Source organism: Pelophylax lessonae (genome assembly GCF_965119305.1).
Source record: "Pelophylax lessonae genome assembly, chromosome: 8".
Taxonomy (NCBI): Eukaryota; Metazoa; Chordata; class Amphibia; order Anura; family Ranidae; genus Pelophylax; species Pelophylax lessonae.
The window spans coordinates 293,816,289-293,837,654 of NC_138775.1; the positions used below are offsets into that span (position 1 = coordinate 293,816,289).

At 43.7% G+C, this 21,366-nt stretch overlaps 1 protein-coding gene across 5 annotated transcripts in view; it reads left to right on the top strand.

Moving 5' to 3' along the window:
* Positions 1–21,366, top strand: part of ST3GAL3 (ST3 beta-galactoside alpha-2,3-sialyltransferase 3) — a 742,392-nt gene that overhangs the window by 175,227 nt on the left and 545,799 nt on the right. For all 5 annotated transcript variants that reach the window (XM_082265014.1, XM_082265013.1, XM_082265016.1 and 2 more), the window contains exon 2: positions 7,582–7,726. In XM_082265014.1, coding sequence (XP_082121140.1) covers positions 7,606–7,726 — 121 coding nt within the window. In that variant the 5' untranslated portion in view covers positions 7,582–7,605. The remainder of the gene's footprint in view (positions 1–7,581; positions 7,727–21,366) is intronic.

The following is a 21,366-nucleotide window of genomic DNA, read 5'->3' on the forward strand; positions in this document are numbered from 1 at the left end:
GCTGAAAAAGTCGGCTTATACTCGAGTATATACGGTAGTTTTTTTTTTCAGAATTGTAGCTATTTTTTATTTATAGCGCAAAAAATAAAAATGGCACAGGTGATAAAATACCACCAAAAGAAAGCTCAATTTTATTTGGGTACAGCGTTGCACGATAGCGCAATTGTCAGTTAAAGCAACGCAGAGTCATATTGCAAAAATGGCCTGATCATTAAGGGGGTAAAACTTTCCGGGGCTGAAGGGGTTAAAAACTGCATTTTGGATTTACTCGGGTCATCTTTGTGTAATAATAAAATTAGTTTGATGGTCTGAATCATTTAAGTGCGACAAATATGCAAAAGAATAAAAAAATCAGGAAGGGGGCAAATACTTTTTCACAGCACTGTATACTGTATATGTTTATAAGTCCACTTTGGGTAATTTTTCAGATATCGGTGAGATTTGTACATCCTATCCTGGATCCAAAAATCTCAGTTTCAGGAACCTAAAACAATAAGAAGAGAAAAAAAAAAAGTGACAGGGAGCAGAATGGCAACACTGAGGACATTTCCAGCTCATTCAGACGAATAAGATTCAGCTCATGGCATGTATCCTCATGTAGATTTATTTGACAATAAGATGCAATCAAAATCACCCCTTTGGGGGCTTATACACAATTGGTAGGCTCCTTTAAATGTCAAGCCATTACTAGATTTGTTATGACAACCTATAAAGTAAGATGCTGAAGGGTCCTTCTCATTTCCTTTACTCTTATCTTTAATAGCCCTGCAAATCCCTAATTCCCTCTTCATTTTACTTTATATAAATTTAATAAAGACATTTATCTAATAAACTATCCGTGTGCCTCTACAGGTGATGGAGAGTCGCCGTGTCATCGCTCTTTGTGTAATCGTTGCTGTTTTTAGTATGAAATTTCCACACAACCTAATTATTGCATTTAAACGCAACTTCCTGCCAGAATAAAATCTCATAAATGATCTTCTTTCCTACTAACAAAATAACATACACAGGCTCATAACGTGACCAAGAATATGTGGACACCTGACCAATAAATCTACACTATGGGGCTGAGAGTATGTAGACATTTTAGGATTAGATCTACTTTATAATATTAGGCCAAGAGTATGCGGACACCTGAGCATTAGATTTATACTATGGGGCCAGGTATATGTGGACCCTGACCATTAAATCCATACTTTGGAGCCAAGAATATATATATATATATATATATATATATATATATATATGTATACATCACCATTAAATCCATACTATGGAGCCAAGAATATATATATATATATATATATATATATATATATATATACACATATATATATATATACATATATATATACCTGACCATTAAATCCATACTATAGAGCCAAGAATATATATATATATATATATATATATATATATATATATATACATATATATATATATACATATATATATATACCTGACCATTAAATCCATACTATAGAGCCAAGAATATATGTATACCTGACCATTAACCACTTTACCACCCGGAGGATTTTGCTGTCTTGCGTCTGGGCCACTTTTTGCGATACGGCACTGTGCGACTTTAACTGACAATTGCACGGTCCTGCAACGCCGTACCCAAACAAAATTGACGTCCTTTTTTTTTCACAAACAGAGCTTTCTTTTGGTAGTATTTGATCACCTCTGCGCTTTTTACTTTTTGCGCTATAAACAAAAAAAGAGCGGCAATTTTGAAAAAATTATAATATTTTCACATTTTTTTTATATGAAATTCCCCCCCAAAAAATGTAAAAATCTAATTTTTTTTATCATTTTAGGCCAATTTGTTTTCTGCTACATATTTTTGGTAAAAAAAAATCGCAATAAGCGTATTTTGAAAAGTTATTGCGTTTACTAACTAAGGGAAAGATTTCTGTCATTTTTAACGAGTAATGGCGGCGATCTGCGATTTTTTTTTTTTTTTTTTTTGCGAGACTGCGACATTGCGGCGGACAGATCGGACCCTTGACTGACATTTTTGACACTTTTGGGGGTACCAGTGACATTACTGCAGTAATCAGTGCTATATATATATATATATGCACGGTTACTGTAAAAATGACACTGGCAGGGAAGGGGTTAATTTTATTGGAGAGGGAGGGGTTAATGTATGCCTGGTGCTTACTGACATGTGTGGGGGGAGGTGACTGAGTGACACAGGGACAGATCGGATGTTCAGCTATGCTGAACCCTGCAATCTGACCCTGCCTGTCACTTAGGAGATCTGCCCGCTCTGTTTACACAAGCAGGCAGATCTCCACACTCGATTCCCCGACGATCGGGGAAGAGCAGCGGCGATCGCCGCTGCTCCTCCCCTGGCCCGACTCACGTTGTGACTGAATACAGCGGGAGCGAGCCTCCGGCGGCGCACGCGCGCCGCCGAGAAGGGGGAGTGTCTGCCGACGTAGGTCTATGTCGTCAGACCTACAAGAGCCACTTTGCCGCAGTATGGCTCTAGTGAGCAGACGGCAAAGTGGTTAAATTTATACTATGGAGCCAAGAATATATAAATACCTGACCATTAAATCCATACCATGGAGCCAAGAATATATGAATACCTGACAATTAAATCCATACTATGGAGCCAAGAGTATAGGGATACATGACCATTAAGTCTATACTATGTGACCAAATTATGTTGACACCTGACCATTTAATTTATACTATGGGTTCAAGAGTACGTGTTCACCTGACCATTCGATCTACAGTATGAGGCCAAGAGTATGTGTTCACCTGACCAATAAATCCATACTATGGGACCAAGAGTACAGGTAATGATTAAGCGATCCTAGTATCGTGAAACGCGTTAACCTGTCCTGTGTCTATGTGAAGCATTGTATGGATTATATCCCACGGGGGAATAAATACTTCATCCTTCAACTTCTCCTGAGTGCAGTCACTGTTTCTTTGAATCTTTGTACTGCCGGATGACGGATCTGACCTGCACCGGAGCACTTTTCCTCACCTGAGCGGCTTTCCTCCTATCCACACTATTAAGTCTATACTATGTGACCAAATTATGTTGACACCTGACCATTTCATTTATACTATGGGTTCAAGAGTACGTGTTCACCTGACCATTCGATCTACATTATGAGGCCAAGAGTATGTGTTCACCTGACCAATAAGTCCATACTATGGGACCAAGAGTACGGGGACACCTGACCATTAAATCCATAGTATGGGGGACATCTGACCATTAAATCTATACTATTGGGCCAAGAGTATGAGGACACCTGACCATTAAGTCTATACTATGCAACTAAATTATGTGGACACCTGACCATTAAATGTATACCATGTGACCAAAAGTATTAAATCTACAATATGGAGTAAAGAGTATGTGGACATCTTAAGATTTAATGTACACTATTGGGTCCAAGGGTATATATGGACATCTTAAGGTTGAATCTTTACTATGGGGCCAAGAGTATGTGAACATGTGACCATTATATATACACTATGGGACCAAGAGTATGTGACTATTGGGCCAAAAGTTTGTGGACGTCTTAAGATTGAATCTATTCTCTGGGGCCAAGAGTATGTGAACATCCTAAGACTAAATCTACATTGTGGGGCCAAGAATTTGTGGACATCTTAAGATTGAATCTATGCTATGGGACCAAGAGTATGTAGACCTCCTAAGATTGAATCTATACTATGGGGCCAAGAGTATGTAGACATCTTAAGATTTAATCTGTACTAGGGGGCCAAGAATATGTGGACATTTTAAGATTGAATCTATACTATGGGGCCAAGAGTATGTGAACACGTGACCATTACATTTATAATATGGAGCCAAGAGTATGTGGACACCTGATCATGAGGATGCTACTCTATATTATTGTTCATGGTTTTTTAATGGGATGGACCAAGCTCATTAAGGTGTTATTAAGGTGTTATGGTCAGGTGTCCACAGTTTTTGAAATTTACACACGTGGTTTAAACTGCATGAGTGACCATAAAAGCTCCGGGTGCCACTCAATTCCAAAGTCCCAGTGACTCGCACCTGAGGAGTTGCGCTGGAATGGGGAAAGCCCGTCCCGGGTCTATACACACTCACAAAGCAGGAGGAATCCAAACTGCCGCACTCCAAAAAATGATGTGAAATGTTTGAAAAGTGGTTCCAGCCAGGGTCATTCTAGGCCACACCCTGGACGCATGGGTGGAGCGAAATGCACAGGGAGCGTGGGCAATCCAAATGGAAGTGGGAGCGGGTACCCATCAAAACCAGGTACCCGCTCATAACAAAAAAAGTGTTCAAAGTGGGGGGGTGGTTGTAGGAGGCAAAAAAGCGGAGAACTTCCTCTTTTGGATGCAGTTCCTAATTTTTCAGCAATTTTGAGCTCAAGTAGCTCTTCTATTGGATCGGCATACACAGGCCAGCCTTCCCTCCCCAACTCCATCAATGAGCCTTTCCTCCCCAACTCCATCAATGAGCCTTTCCTCCCTATCTCCATCATTGAGCCTTCTCTCCCCCACCTCCACCAATAAGCCTTTCCTCTGCATGTCCATCAGTGAGCCTTTCCTCCTCATCTCCATTATTGGGCCTCCCCCCCCCCCACCTCCATCAATGAGCCTCCCCCTACCTCCATCATTGAGCTTGCCTCCCCCCCCCCCCACCTCCATCAATAAGCCTCTCTCCACCTCCATTAATGAGCCTTTCCCCCCACCTCTATCAATGAGCCCCCCCCCCACCTACATCAATGAGCCTTCCCTCCCCCCTACTTCCTTCCCCACCTCCATCAATGAGCCTTCCCTCCCCACCTCCATCAATGAGCCTACCCTCCCCACCTCCACTAATGTGCATTCCCTCCCCACCTCCACCAATGTGCTTTCCCTCCCCACCTCCACTAATGTGCCTTCCCTCCCCACCTCCACCAATGTGCCTTCCCTCCCCACCTCAACCAATGTGCCTTCCCTCCCCACCTCCATCAATGAGCCTTCCTCTCCACCTCCACCTCCATCATTGAGCCGTCTCTCCCCCACCTCCACCAATAAGCCTTTCCTCCGCACCTCCATCAATGAGCCTTTCCTCCCCATCTCCATTAGCGGAGAACTTCCTCTTTTGAAAGCAGTTCCAATTTTTTTAGCAATTTGAGCTCCAGTAGCTCTTCTATTGGATCAGCATTCACAGGCCAGCCTTCCCTCCCCAACTCCACCAATGAGCCTTCCCTCCCCAACTCCATCAATAAGCCTTTCCTCCCCATCTCCATCATTGAGCCTTCTCTCCCCCACCTCCACCAATAAGCCTTTCCTCCGCATGTCCATCAATGAGCCTTTCCTCCCATCTCCATTATTGGGCCTTTCCCCCCCCCACCTCCATCAATGAGCCTTCCTTCCCCCCCACCTCCATCAATAAGCCTTCTCTCTCCACCTCCATTAATGAGCCTCCCCCCCCCCACCTCTATCAATGAGCCCTCCCCCCCACCTCCATTAATGAGCCTTCCCTCCCCACCTCCATCAATGAGCCTTCCCTCCCCACCTCCATCAAAGAGCCTTCTCTCCCCACCTCCATCACAAAGCTTTCCCTCCTCACCTCCATCAATGAGCTTTCCCTCCCCCACCTCCATCACTGAGCCTTCTCTCCCCCATATCCATCAGTCAGCCTTCTATCCTCCAGCTCCATCAATGAACCTTCCCTCTTCATCTCCATCAATGAGCCTTCCCTCCCCACCTCCATCAATGCGCCCTCTCTCCCCACCTCCATCAATGAGCTTTCCCTCCCCCACCTACATCAATGAGCTTTCCCTCCCCCACCTCAATCATTCAGCCTTCTCCTCCCCACCTTCATCAATGAGCCTTCCCTCTCCCACCTCCATCAATGAGCCTTGGCCTCCATGACCCAGCGTGGTGAATCATAGCAGGACAATGCTAGGTCTGCTGGTCAGGTGAAAAGAGGACTACCCTTGGTAACTGGGAAGGGGGGTCAGATCACCAAATCATATTAAATCTAGGGATGCACCCATCCGACTTTTTTGGACCCGATACCGATATCTGGCGTTGTGAAATTGCCGATACCGGAACCGATCCGGAGCTACACACAAAGCAAGCGGCTGCGGTACAGAGCAAAGCCGCTGCTTCATGTGTGTGGCTCCTCCATTCACAGGCGGAGTGCATCTGATATCACTCCGCCTGTGAGCCGGGACTATACAGGAAGTAGCGGCTCCCATCCCATACTAATACTGCACCAAGTAAGGGACAGCTGAGCCGTTACTAAGCAAAAACCGGATCGGCCAGTGGATCGGTCAATGTTACCGATCCCCAGATCCAGCTATAATGGCCATATCGGCGCTGATATCCGATCCGAATATCGGATCAGTGCATCCCTAATGAAATCTATTTTAATTCCAGGTTATAAGAATGCAAAATGTAGAACTTTTCACGGTGGTGAATAAAATGATTCATCTTTATGGAAGACCAACTAAATAGGGAGAATGTATCTATTTTTTTTAAAAAAAAAAATGAATTCCCCACGCTCCTAACCAATAAAATATAAAATGTAAACTAAAACAATTCCCACACCAGCAGCTATTTTATCTTTTGATTTAGCAATGTATAAGAAATTTATCAGAAATACGAATAGCGAGATACCACAACGCAACAGACAAAGTGTTGTCACCCTAAAAGAAGAAGTGCCCCAAACAAGGACCTCCATGACGGGATCAGCAGAGATCATTTTAATAAAAGCCGCAGATTATGAAATATAACTTGTGGACGAAAACCTAAAATGTATTCTGTTTATTTTTTTTACCTTCCCTGGTCCCCCTCCCCCCTTATCAACATCATAATGACATTTTAAAAAATATCCTTTCCATTTTTATTAGATGCTTATTTTAGACCAGTGATGTCATTATTGGGCTTGTGTGCTTCTCTATTAGGGATCGACCAACCATCGACAAAGCGGATATATCGAGGCCCGTATCGGAATCGGCCCCGGAGGTTACCGATATTTCGGGAAAGTGCTGTACCGGAGTGATGCCTGCAGCTAGAGGATCACCCCGGTACCGGCGTCCATAGCTGACGGTCGGCTGTCTTGTAATGACAACTGATGCGGCTGAGAAGCAGCTCGGCTGTCATTACAAGGAGCGGGAGGGGACGTCTCAACCCCCCCCCCCTCCCGCTGCCTTACGCGTCCCGTCCCACCGGGAGACCCGGGCAACCAGCCTGCACGGCCGCCGAAAACCCGATCAAAGCCGCATTCAGCTGTGATAGGGTCTCCATGTAAAAACCCAAGAGTGATGTCATGACCCCCAGATGTCCGGAAGTGATGTCATGACCCCCAGATTTCTCCACCACAGTGTGAAAATAGTTTTTTTTCTAAATGTACGAAAATTAAGTCCGTTACTGATATGCATTGGCCAAATATCGGCAACGAAAAACCGATATCGGTTGATCACTATTCTCTATGCAATGCAGGCAGATCATGGCTGGGGGAGGGGGTGGGGTGGGGATCTGGCCCTGTACAGATGTTCTCATTGTGTATTCTCTGAACTGCGATGTCTCGTGTCGCTCAATCGTTATTTCTCTTTGCCGCAGGTCATGTAGGAGCGCGGGAATGCTATGAAGATGGGAGTTTTGGTGTTCATGAGGAACTTGCTGCTGGCTCTCTGCCTCTTCTTGGTACTCGGCTTTCTCTACTACTCCGCCTGGAAGCTCCACCTCTTGCGCTGGGAAGATTCACGTAAGTCCTCTCTTCTTTTACCCCCTCCCCCCCCCCCTTTGCTCCACCTTTTCTGGTCATTGAGCTGCTGCCACAACTTCAGGCCGTGTCTCTGCGTCAGGATCAGACTTCACCCTTCTGGTTTCAGATTTTGTGAATCGAACGTTTTCTGTAGTATTTGAGGTTCACGAAAAACCAGCTCCTTATGGAAGTGGCTCGGGGGTGGACCAGGTCCAATGTGAGGGCGGAGTCACACATAGTGCCATGACAGGCATTTTACTGGGGCCGGGACAAGGGGGTGGGCAAAAGAGGTGTTGCCCTGAGCACTGTGTTATCATGTGAGGTGGAGGGGCACCATGAGGAGATTGATGGGGCAGGGGATTTGTATTGGGAGGAGAAATTTGTCCGGTAGCATGGGGTAAGAATTGTTCTACGAGGGGAAATTTGTGTGTTTGTGCTGGGAGTGATGATTTGGGAAGGATTTGTGTTGGGAGGGGGATGGGAAAGAGGATTTGTGCTAGGAGGGTTGATATGGGGGGTTTGTGCTAGAAGAGGTGATATGGTAGAGGAGGGAGGGGATTTGTGCTAGGAGTAAAAATTATTATTTTTTTTTTTTGGGGGGGTGGCGGTGTTGTGCTAGTAGGGATGATTTGGGGGGGGGGGGATATTTGTGCTAGGGGGGAGATTTGGAGAAGGGAGGGAGAGAATGTGTACTCGGAGGGGATTTGTGCTAGGAGGCGTGATTTTCTTTGGGCGGGGAATTTGTGCAGGGGGGGATTTGGTGGATGGAGAAGGCATAGGGTGTGCTAGGAGGAGAATTATTATTATTATTTTTTTTTGGGGGGGGGGGTTGAGCTGGTAGGGTTGACTGGGGGTTGTTTGTGCTAGGAGGGAGATTTGGAGAAGGGAGGGAGAGAATGTGTACTTGGAGGGGATTTGTGCTAGGAGGGGTGATTTTTTTTTTTTTTTTTTTGGGTGGGGGATTTGGGAGATGGAGGAGGCATAGGGCGTGCTTGGAGGAGAATTTTTTGGGGGGGGGGGGGTTGGACTGGTAGGGATGATTGGGGGGTGTTTGTTCTAGGAGGGGGGGTGGGGGGGATATTAGTGCTAGGAGAGAGATTTGGAGAAGGGAGGGAGAGAATGAGTACTCCGAAGGGGTTGTTTGAGGGGTGGAGGATTTGTGCTGGGGGGGGGGTGATTTTTTTTTTTTTTTGGGTGGGGAATTTGGGCTGGGGGAGATTTGGGGGATGAAGAAGGCATAGGGTGTGCTAGGAGGAGAATTAATATTATTTTTTTTGGGGGGGGGGAGGAGTTGGGCTGGTAGGGATGATTGGGGGGTGTTTGTGCTAGGAAGGGGGGGGGATATTAGTGCTAGTAGGCAGATTTGGAGAAGGGAGAGAATGTGTACTTGGAGGGGATTTGTGCTAGGAGGGGTGATTTTTTTTTTTTTTTGGGCGGGGAATTTGTGCAGGGGGGGATTTGGGGGATGGATGAGGCATAGGGTGTGCTAGGAGGATAATTTTTTTTTTGGGGGGGGAGGGGTTGGGCTGGTAGGGATGATTGGGGTGTGTTTGTGCTAGGAAGGGGGGGGGGATATTAGTGTTACGAGGGAGATTTGGAGAAGGGAGGGAGAGAATGTGTACTTGGAGGGGATTTGTGCTAGGAGGGGTGATTTTCTTTGGGTGGGGAATTTGTGCAGGGGGGGATTTGGGGGATGGAGAAGGCATAGGGTGTGCTAGGAGGAGAATTATTTTATTTTTTTTTTGGGGGGGGAGAGGGATATTTGTGCTAGGAGGGAGATTTGTAGAAGGGAGGGATAGAATGTGTACTCGGGAGGGGTTGTTTGAGGGGTGGAGGATTTGTGCTGGGGGAGGGGGATTTTTTTTTTTTTTTGGGTGGGGAATTTGTGCTGGGGGAGATTTGGGGGATGGAGATGGCATAGACTTGTGCTGGGAGGGGGAATTTAAGCAGGGGGCAGATTTTTTTCTGGGAGGAAGAGGAATGTATCCTGGGGTAATGGAACAAAGTGTCATTTCTTCAGTGTTGTCACATGAAAAGATAGAATAAAATATTTACAAAAATATGAGGGGTGTACTTACTTTTATGAAATACTGTAACTCCGAGAACCCAGGGTCTGAGATCCTAACTGCACCCCGATGTAGAGAGGAGAGGGGGGAGGGGTGCCGGTCTTCCTGAAGAATCAAAAACCTAATTAATGCAATTTGTGGCGCTGTGATTGGCCGCTTCCTCAGGAACACGGGATGAGAAGTATAAAGTATGGTACAGGAAACATATCTATGGTATCAGGCAGATATTGGTAATCGGAGCCTTCGTGGTTTATATAATCGCTGTGCTTCTATGTCATCACCTGGAAAACTTTAATATAAATTGATAAGAATGTATAATATAAGACAAGGATTGTGATTGGTGATCTGTGAATATATAGAAGTTCCTATAATAATCTCTGTAATATAATGATAATGGCTGATTATTACTTTCTTCTGTGTCAGAAGAGTAAATGTATTCTCAGTAATGAAGAGATTTATTTTTTCCTTTTTATAGTTTTATTTTTCATACATACAGTATATATATATATGTGTGTATATATATATATGTGTGTATATATATATATGTGTGTGTATATATATATATATATGTGTGTGTGTATATATATATATGTGTGTGTGTATATATATGTGTGTATATATATGTGTGTATATATATGTGTGTGTGATCAGGTATATATTTTAGAAAGAAGTGATATCTGTGTGTGATGGGTTGGGGGAGGGAAGATTCTAGGACTGGACATAGAAGACTCCGGCAAAGTTCAGATTATTGTGGATGACAGAAGAAGAAATCATTTGTTGCTGTGTCCCTATAGCTTGTCTCTGGTTGGTGGAGTGAACCTACAGCTCATCCCTGATTGGTGGAGTGTACTTATAGCTCATCTCTGATTGGTGGAGTGTACTTATAGCTCATCTCTGATTGGTGGAGTGTCCTTATAGCTCATCCCTGATTGGTGGAGTGTACTTATAGCTCGTCTCTGATTGGTGGAGTGTCACTATAGCTTGTCTCTGATTGGTGGAGTGTCCCTATAGCTCATCCCTGATTGGTAGAGTGTACTTATAGCTCATCCCTGATTGGTAGAGTGTACTTATAGCTCGTCTCTGATTGGTGGAGTGTCCCTATAGCTCGTCTCTGATTAGTGGAGTGTACTTATAGCTCGTCTCTGATTCATGGAGTGTACCTTTAGCTCGATCGATTGCTGGGATGTACCTATAGCTCGTCTGATTGGTGGAGTGTACATATAGCTCGCCTCTAATTGGTGGGATGTAACTATAGCTAGTCTCTGATTCATGGGATGTACCTATAGCTAGTCTCTGATTGGTGGGATGTACCTATAGCTAGTCTCTGATTGGTGGGATGTACCTGTAGCTAGTCTCTGATTGGTGGGATGTACCTATAGCTAGTCTCTGATTGGTGGGATGTACCTATAGCTAGTCTCTGATTGGTGGGATGTACCTATAGCTAGTCTCTGATTGGTGGGATGTACCTGTAGCTAGTCTCTGATTGGTGGGATGTACCTATAGCTAGTCTCTGATTGGTGGGATGTACCTATAGCTAGTCTCTGATTGGTGGGATGTACCTGTAGCTAGTCTCTGATTGGTGGGATGTACCTATAGCTAGTCTCTGATTGGTGGGATGTACCTATAGCTAGTCTCTGATTGGTGGGATGTACCTGTAGCTAGTCTCTGATTGGTGGGATGTACCTATAGCTAGTCTCTGATTGGTGGGATGTACCTATAGCTAGTCTCTGATTCATGGAGTGTACCTATAGCTCATTCGATTGGTGGAGTGTACCTATAGCTCGTCTCTGATTGGTGGAGTGTGTGACTCTGGTTCTTGGGGGAATTGGATTGTAAGCACTGGACCCTGGAATCTTGTTGAATATTAATTGTGTATTGTTATCATGCAGTAGTAGGATGGTGGTGGTACCTACAGCTATATAATACCTTTTCTATGAATGGAACATTTTGGTGCATCGCAATTTCTCAGTGCCCGCCCTTCCTGCCCAACTCCTCCATTCATAAAAGCCATACTACAGCTTGTATGAACGAAGCGGAGTCTATGAATGGAGAGGGCGGAGCCATCAATCATGCACCCTTCCTCCATTTTTAGATCCTTTTTCATTCATAGCAGCTGTTGTACGGCTTCTATGAATGGAACATTTTGGTGCGGTGGAATTTCTCAATGCCCGTCCTTTTCCATCCAGCTCCTCCATTCATAAAACCCATACTACAGCTTGTATAAATGAAGCAGAATATATGAATAGAACAGGGCGGAGCTATCAATCATCCACCCTTCCTCCAGTTTTGGATCCTTTTTCATTCATAGCAGCTATAGTAGTACCTTTTCTATGAATGAAGCATTTTGGTGCGTCGCAATTTCTCAATGCCCGCCCTTTCCACCCAACTCCTCCATTCATAAAAGCCATTCTAAAGCTTGTATGAATGAATTAGAATCTATGAATGGAGAGGGCGGAGCTATCAATCATGCACCCTTCCTCAATTTTTAGATCCTTTTTCATTCATAGCAGCTGTTGTACGGCTTCTATGAATGGAACATTTTGGTGCTGCGGAATTTCTCAGTGCTCGCCCTTTCCATCCAGCTCCTCCATTCATAAAAGCCATACTACAGCTTGTATGAACACAGCGGGATCTATGAATGGAGAGGGGGGAGCTATCCATCATGCGCCCTTCCTCCATTTTTAGATCCTTTTTCATTCATAAAAGTTGTAGTACGGCTTCTATGAATGGAACATTTTGGTGTGGTGCAATTTCTCAGTGCCTTCCCTTTCTGCCCAACTCCTCCATTCATAAAACCCATACTACAGCTTGTATGAATGAAGCAGGATCTATGAATGGAGAGAGGGTGGAGCTATCAATCATGCACCCTTCCTCCATTTTTAGATCCCTTTTCATTCATAGCAACTGTTGTATGGCTTCTATGAATGGAACATTTTGGTGTGGTGCAATTTCGCAATGTCCGCCCTTTCCATCCAGCTCCTCCATTCATAAAACCCATACTACAGCTTGTATGAATGAAGCAGGATCTATGAATGGAGAGGGCGGAGCTATCAATCATGCACCCTTCCTCCATTTTTAGATCCTTTTTCCATTCATAGCAACCGTTCTACGGCATGTGAAGAACCCCACGCACTCTCCGATGGTGTAAATGGAGCCAAAGCCCAAACAGGATGAAGCTACCCAACACTCCAAGCTGGCCAAGAACAGATCCACAGGCTATACCGGTGACATCCATCCCCTGGAGACCCCTGGAAAGGACCAGAATTCGGCCCCCCCCTCCTCAGACTCACCTGTATCTGAAACTGGGGATTTCATCAAGAGCAGATCTTCTCTAATAATTCCCATTAAATTTGTTCCTGAGAGAGGAAATGATGGAATTGTCACTAAGCCTTCCATAGAAATAAGTGGCAGTAAAATGTAATTTCTGTGGATTTGGATTGTTACCCATGTGTGGGATTCTGCTCTGATTTACCGCCCGCAGTGATTTCTGCGCAGATATGTACTTATCCCCGGCACTGCCATGCATAAAGAATAGACTTGTTACATTATCTCCCTTTAATGCGTTCACATAAATCACTTCTGATCACATCACTATATCTCCGACCTATAAATCGCCCTTTATATGGACGGCCACACTGCCATCTTGTGGCGGGATATGGGCACTGCATTGGGATTTTTGGAACATTATTATTATTATACAGGATTTATATAGCGCCAACAGTTTGTGCAACGCTTTACAGTGTGGACATTCGAAATAGACGTTTGATACGTGACGTTCAATCCTTTTTTTGCATTTTAGAGGAAGAACATTTTACAGCTGAGGAAGAAGTATTTGCAGTGGCAGCCGTCTGTGCCTTGGAGATCTTTCAGCAGATATAATCCTCCGACAGGTTCTAAATATTTATGTAACCTGAGCAAATATTTTATTAAAGGCTAAGTGCAGCCAAAATAAAAAATACAGAAATCAGCACAAGGGACATAACTTGCAGCAGGGCTTGACAAATTTGCTTTGAATCTAGGAGCCAGCTAAAAATAAAAATTAGGAGCCAGTTTTTTTGTTTTTTTAACTAACAAATCTTACCGGGGGGGGGGGGGGGCATGTAACATGTTCCCGAAGCTGAACTTCTCTTTTAACCCTTTCACAGCCGGAGCTGTTTTTGCATTTTTTGCACATGTTTAACCATTCCTGGACCGGAAGGTTTTGCTCCCTTAATGACCAGGCCATTTTTTGCGATTTGGCACTGCGTTACTTTAACCACTTTACCACCGGAGGATTTTCCTGCTTAACGTCCAGGCCACTTTTTGCAACTTGGCACTGCGCGACTTTAACTGACAATTGTGCAGTCATGCAACGCCGTAGCCAAATGAAATTTACGTCCTTTTTTCCCCACAAACAGAGCTTCCTTTTGGTGGTATTTGATCACCTCTGCGCTTTTCATTTTTTGCGATATTTTTTCAAAATTTATGCTCTTTTTTTATTAATATCGCAAAAAATGAAAAGCGCAGAGGTGATCAAATACCACCAAAAGGAAGCTCTGTTTGTGGGGAAAAAAGGACGTAAATTTCGTTTGGGTACGGCGTTGCATGACCGCGCATTTCCCTTAGTTAGTAAACGCAATAACTTTTGCGCAAACCAATCAAAATACGCTTATTGTGATTTTTTTTTTACCAAAAATATGTAGCAGAAAACAAATTGGCCAAAAATTTAAAAAAATTTAGATTTTTACATTTTTGGGGGGGGGGGGAATTTCATATAAAAAAAATGTGAAAAATATAGTTATTTTTTCAAAATTTATGCTCTTTTTTTATTAATAACTATATTTTTCACATTTTTTTTATATGAAATTCCCCCCCCCCAAAAAATGTAAAAATCTAAATTTTTTTAAATTTTTGGCCAATTTGTTTTCTGCTACATATTTTTGGTAAAAAAAAAATCACAATAAGCGTATTTTGATTGGTTTGCGCAAAAGTTATTGCGTTTACTAACTAAGGGAAATGCGCGGTCATGCAACGCCGTACCCAAACTAAATTTACGTCCTTTTTTCCCCACAAACAGAGCTTTCTTTTGGTGGTATTTGATCACCTCTACGCTTTTCATTTTTTGCGATATTAATAAAAAAAGAGCAAAAATTTTGCGAAAAAATTGACATTTTTTTACTTTGACAGTTAAAAAATATCCAATATATTCAATTTTTGTCATATATTTAGGCCAAAATGTATTTAGCTACATGTCTTTGACAAAAAAATTCTCAATGAGCGTATTTTTAACCGATTTAAGACTGGAAGAATTTACCCCATTCCTGACCAGGCCATATTTTGCGATTCGGCACTGCGTTACTTTAAGGGACAGTTGCGTGGTTGTGCGACGCTGTACCCAAATAAAATTGATGTCTTTTTTTCCCCCACAAATAGAGATTTATTTTAATGGTTTTTTTTATCACCTGTACGATTTTTTTTATTTTTTTTTACGCTATAAACAAAAAAAGAGCAACAATTCTGAAAAAAAATATAAAAACAATATTTTTCACATTCTGCTATATAACATTCCCAAAAAAAATTAAAAATCAAATTTTTGTTAACATTTTAGGCCAATTTGTTTTCTGCTACATATTTTTGGTAAAAAAAATCGCAATAAGCGTATTTTGATTGGTTTGTGCAAAAGTTATCGCTTCTACAAACTACGGGAAAGCTTTATGTCATTTTTATTGGTTTTTTATTTTATTAGTAATGGCGGCGATCTGCGTTTTTTTTTTTTTTTTGCGGGACTGCGACATTGCTGCGGACAGATCGGACCCCTAGCTGACATTTTTGACACTTTTGGGGGGGGACCAGTGACATTACTACAGTAATCAGTGCTAAAAATATGCACTGTTACTGTAATAATGACACTGGCAGGAAAGGGGTTAACCCACAGGCGATCAAAGGGTTAAATGTGAGCCTAGGGGGTGCTTAACTGTGGGGGGGGGGGGATGGGCTTGGATTCATGTCATTTTTATTTTTTTTTACTAGTAAAGGCGGCGATCAGCGATTTTTGGCACTTTTAGGGGAACCAGTGACATTACTACAGTAATCAGTGCTAACAATATGCACGGTTACTGTACTAATGACACTGGCAGGGAAGGGGTTAACACTGTGGGTGATCAAGGGGTTAAACGTGTACCTAGGAGTGTGTTTCTAACTGTGGGGGGGGGTGTGGCTTGTGAAATGATCATAGAGACATGTGTTCCTATATAGAAGGATCACAGGAGGTCTGCTGTGTTTACAACAGCTGTCCGTTCTTCTCTCTCAGTGGGGAACGATCGCGGGTGTCAGGCGGCAATGAGAGCCACCTGCCCTGTGCATCGGAGTCCCCGCTGAAGAGCGGGGGCGGGAGCGTGCTGCTGGCGGCACGCACTCGCCCCCTAGCTGCAGGCACGTGACTGACGTATACCTACGTCGGTTCACGCAGGAGCGGCTGCCTGCCGCAGTATAACTGAGGCGGGCGGTCGTAAAGTGGTTAACTAACAAATCATACGGGGGGGGGGACATGTAACATGTTCCCGAAGGTGAACTTCTCTTTTAACCCTTTCACAGCCAGAGCTGTTTTTGCGTTTTTTGCACATGTTTAAAAAAATAATAATTTGAGGCCTGAAGATTACATAAAACCCCCAAACATTCTATAGTTTCTGAAAATAGACACCCTAGAGCAGGCATCACTAAATGGCAGATCGCGGTCTGGATCCGGACCGAGTTAACGTCCTGTGTGGACCCATTTAGGAGCCGACTTTTCCCGCCAAGCACTCGGCTGCTGTCATTGTCAGCAGAGAAAAGAGCGGGAGGCTGTACAGTTTTGGGCAGTGGGTGAGGGGCTGGAGCTGCAGGAGGTAACTCTTCAAGTTAACCAGCAGGTAATTGGTTGCTAGACTACAGGGCGGTACTAGCAACCAATCATCAGCTTGTTAATAAGAAAAGGCGCAGAGTAAGAATGGGGTTGTGATTAAAAGAGGAAGTAAACTCTTCTGTTTTTTTTTTTTTTTCAGTTTTTCTTCCCTGCAAAGTAAATGCATAATGTGCTAGTATGCATTGCTGAATAATAATAATGTACATGTAAGCCTCCACAAGAGGCAGATTGGTAACGAACAATAAATGCTGATTTCCTCTGGGGGGGGGGGGACTAACTAACTGACTGTCACTGACATCACCAGTGACACTAACACAGTGATCAGAGCCAGGGAAGGACTGGGCCAGGGGGCAGGGGGGCAACTGCCCCCTGGGCTGCTCTGCTGTCCTGTAAAAAGGCTGCACCGCTTCTGCCACCAACATTCCTAAACATTTCCTGGTGAAGAGAAGTAGAAAGTCCCCGCCACTGACCTACTGAGTGTGGGTTGAAGACAAGGACAGAGTGCAGACCCCCCCAGCATGGATGGTGTAAACTGTGTCTGAGCAGAGGCCAGTTCCATGCCCTACTGGAGACTCTCCTCCCCTGGCCAGCCCCAACCGAGCTGTCTCAGCTCCCTCTAACCATCCTCTGCTGGCCAGGTTGGGAACCCGGATTCGGCCGGTGAGTAGAGAGTACCTGGAGTCTGGCTTCAGGCTGGAATGGGGGTCAGGAGGAGACCGGAAAGATGGAAAGTGGGAGGGGGGCTGAGTCGCTGCACCAAGGGCCTCTGGTTTTTAATTGCCCCCTGGGCCAAAAGTTGCAGTCTGCCCCTGATCAGTGCTAATAATATGCACTGTCACTGTACTAATGACACTGGTGGCTGGGAAGAGGTTAACATCAGGGGTGATCGAAGGGTTAAATAAGTGTTTGTGTGTGTTGCTTTTAATGGGGATCTACAGTGGGTACGGAAAGTATTCAGACCCTCTTAAATTTTTCACTCTTTGTTATATTGCAGCCATTTGCTAAAATCATTTAAGTTCATTCTTCTTCCTCATGAATGTACACATAGCACCCCATACTGACAGAAAAACACAGAATTGTTGACATTGTTGCAGATTTATTAAAAAATAAAAACTGAAATATCACATGGTCCTAAGTATTCAGACCCTTTGCTCAGTATTTAGTAGAAGCCCCCTTTTGATCTAATACAGCCAGGAGTCTTTTTGGGAAAGATGCAACAAGTCTTTCAAACCTGGATTTGGGGATCCTCTGCCATTCCTCCTTGCAGATCCTCTCCAGTTCTGTCAGGTTGGATGGTAAACGTTGGTGGACAGACATTTTTAGGTCTCTCCAGAGATGCTCAATTGGGTTTAAGTCAGGGCTCTGGCTGGGCCATTCAAGAACAGTCACGGAGTTGTTGTGAAGCCACTCCTTCGTTATTTTAGCTGTGTGCTTAGGGTCATTGTCTTGTTGGAAGGTAAACCTTCGGCCCAGTCTGAGGTCCAGAGCACTCTGGAGAAGGTTTTTGTCCAGGATATCCCTGTACTTGGCCGCATTCATCTTTCCCTCGATTGCAACCAGTCGTCCTGTCCCTGCAGCTGAAAAACACCCCACAGCATGATGCTGCCACCACCATGCTTCACTGTTGGGACTGTATTGGACAGGTGATGAGCAGTGCCTGGTTTTCTCCACACATACCGCTTAGAATTAAGGCCAAAAAGTTCTATTTTGGTCTCATCAGACCAGAGAATCTTATTTCTCACCATCTTGGAGTCCTTCAGGTGTTTTTTTTAGCAAACTCCATGCTGGCTTTCATGTGTCTTACACTGAGGAGAGGCTTCCGTCGGGCCACTCTGCCATAAAGCCCCGACTGGTGGAGGGCTGCAGTGATGGTTGACTTTCTACAACTTTCTCCCATCTCCTGACTGCATCTCTGGAGCTCAGCCACAGTGATCTTTGGGTTCTTCTTTACCTCTCTCACCAAGGCTCTTCTCCCCCGATAGCTCAGTTTGGCCGGACGGCCAGCTCTAGGAAGGGTTCTGGTCGTCCCAAACGTCTTCCATTTGAGGATTATGGAGGCCACTGTGCTCTTAGGAACCTTAAGTGCAGCAGAAATCTTTTTGTAACCTTGGCCAGATCTGTGCCTTGCCACAATTCTGTCTCTGAGCTCTTCAGGCAGTTCCTTTGACCTCATGATTCTCATTTGCTCTGACATGCATTGTGATCTGGAAGGTCTTATATAGACAGGTGTGTGGCTTTCCTAATCAAGTCCAATCAGTATAATCAAACACAGCTGGACTCAAATGAAGGTGTAGAACCATCTCAAGGATGATCAGAAGAAATGGAAAGCACCTGAGTTAAATATATGAGTGTCACAGCAAAGGGTCTGAATACTTAGGACCATGTGATATTTCAGTTTTTCTTTTTTAATAAATCTGCAACAATGTCAACAATTCTGTGTTTTTCTGTCAGTATGGGGTGCTATGTGTACATTCATGAGGAAGAAGAATGAACTTAAATGATTTTAGCAAATGGCTGCAATATAACAAAGAGTGAAAAATTTAAGGGGGTCTGAATACTTTCCGTACCCACTGTAATTGTTTTCATTTCCTGCTTAGCAAACAGTGAAATCCCATCACTGAACACAGCTCTGTGTTGTTTACATTCACAGAGCTGTGTTCGGTGAAGCTCAGAGCCAATCAACAGGCGGTAAATCATTGGCTGGGACTCGGTGATTGGCATGTGCTGTGACTAATCACAGCACAGGTGAGCGCCCAGAAATGCAGAATCGCAGATATAAATGTGATTCTGCGCTCAGCGGCCACCCTGTAATCTACAGGAGGAGGTTGGCAACTGGTTATCAAAGAAACTTGGGGTATGTCTCTATCAGTTTTGCACATCGAGAGACTGAAATTTTTGCCCATTCCTCCTTGCAAAACAGCTCGAGCTCAGTGAGGTTGGATGGAGAGCGTTTGTGAACAGCAGTTTTCAGTTCTTTCCACAGATTCTCGATTGGATTTAGGTCTGGACTTTGACTTGGCCATTCTAACACCTGGATATGTTTATTTGTGAACCATTCCATTGTAGATTTTGCTTTATGTTTTGGATCATTGTCTTGTTGGAAGACAAATCTCTGTCCCAGTCTCAGGTCTTTTGCAGACTCCATCAGGTTTTCTTCCAGAATGGTCCTGTATTTGGCTCCATCCATCTTCCCATCAATTTTAACCATCTTCCCTGTCCCTGCTGAAGAAAAGCAGGCCCAAACCATGATGCTGCCACCACCATGTTTCACAGTGGGGATGGTGTGTTCAGGGTGATGAGCTGTGTTGCTTTTACACCAAACATAACGTTTTGCATTGTTGCCAAAAAGTTTGATTTTGGTTTCATCTGACCAGAGCACCTTCTTCCACATGTTTGGTGTCTCCCAGGTGGCTTGTGGCAAACTTTAAACAACACTTTTTATGGATATCTTTAAGAAATGTCTTTCTTCTTGCCACTCTTCCATAAAGGCCAGATTTGTGCAGTATACGACTGATTGTTGTCCTATGGACAGAGTCTCCCACCTCCGCTGTAGATCTCTGCAGTTCATCCAGAGTGATCATGGGCCTCTTGGCTGCATCTCTGATCAGTCTTCTCCTTGTATGAGCTGAAAGTTTAGAGGGACGGCCAGGTCTTCGTAGATTTGCAGTGGTCTGATACTCCTTCCATTTCAATATTATCGCTTGCACAGTGCTCCTTGGGATGTTTAAAGCTTGGGAAATCTTTTTGTATCCAAATCCGGCTTTAAACTTCTCCACAACAGTATCTCGGACCTGCCTGGTGTGTTCCTTGTTCTTCATGATGCTCTCTGCGATTTAAACGGACCTCTGAGACTATCACAGTGCAGGTGCATTTATACGGAGACTTGATTACACACAGGTGGATTCTATTTATCATCATTAGTCATTTAGGTCAACATTGGATCATTCAGAGATCCTCACTGAACTTCTGGAGAGAGTTTGCTGCACTGAAAGTAAAGGGGCTGAATAATTTTGCACGCCCAATTTTTCAGTTTTTTTATTTGTTAACAAAGTTTGAAATATCCAATAAATTTCGTTCCACTTCATGATTGTGTCCCACTTGTTGTTGATTCTTCACAAAAATTTACAGTTTTATATCTTTATGTTTGATGCCTGAAATGTGGCAAAAGGGGGCCGAATACTTTCACAAAGCACTGTATATGTGTGTGTATATATATATACAGGGAGTGCAGAATTATTAGGCAAATGAGTATTTTTGAGGATTAATTTTATTATTGAACAATAACCATGTTCTCAATGAACCCAAAAAACTCATTAATATCAAAGCTGACTATTTTTGGAAGTAGTTTTTTAGTTTGTTTTTAGTTTTAGCTATTTTAGGGGGATATCTGTGTGTGCAGGTGACTATTACTGTGCATAATTATTAGGCAACTTAACAAAAATCAAACATACAGTATACCCATTTCAATTATTTATTTTTACCAGTGAAACCAATATAACATCTCAACATTCACAAATATACATTTCTGACATTCAAAAACAAAACAAAAACAAATCAGTGACCAATATAGCCACCTTTCTTTGCAAGGACACTCAAAAGCCTGCCATCCATGGATTCTGTCAGTGTTTTGATCTGTTCACCATCAACATTGCGTGCAGCAGCAACCACAGCCTCCCAGACACTGTTCAGAGAGG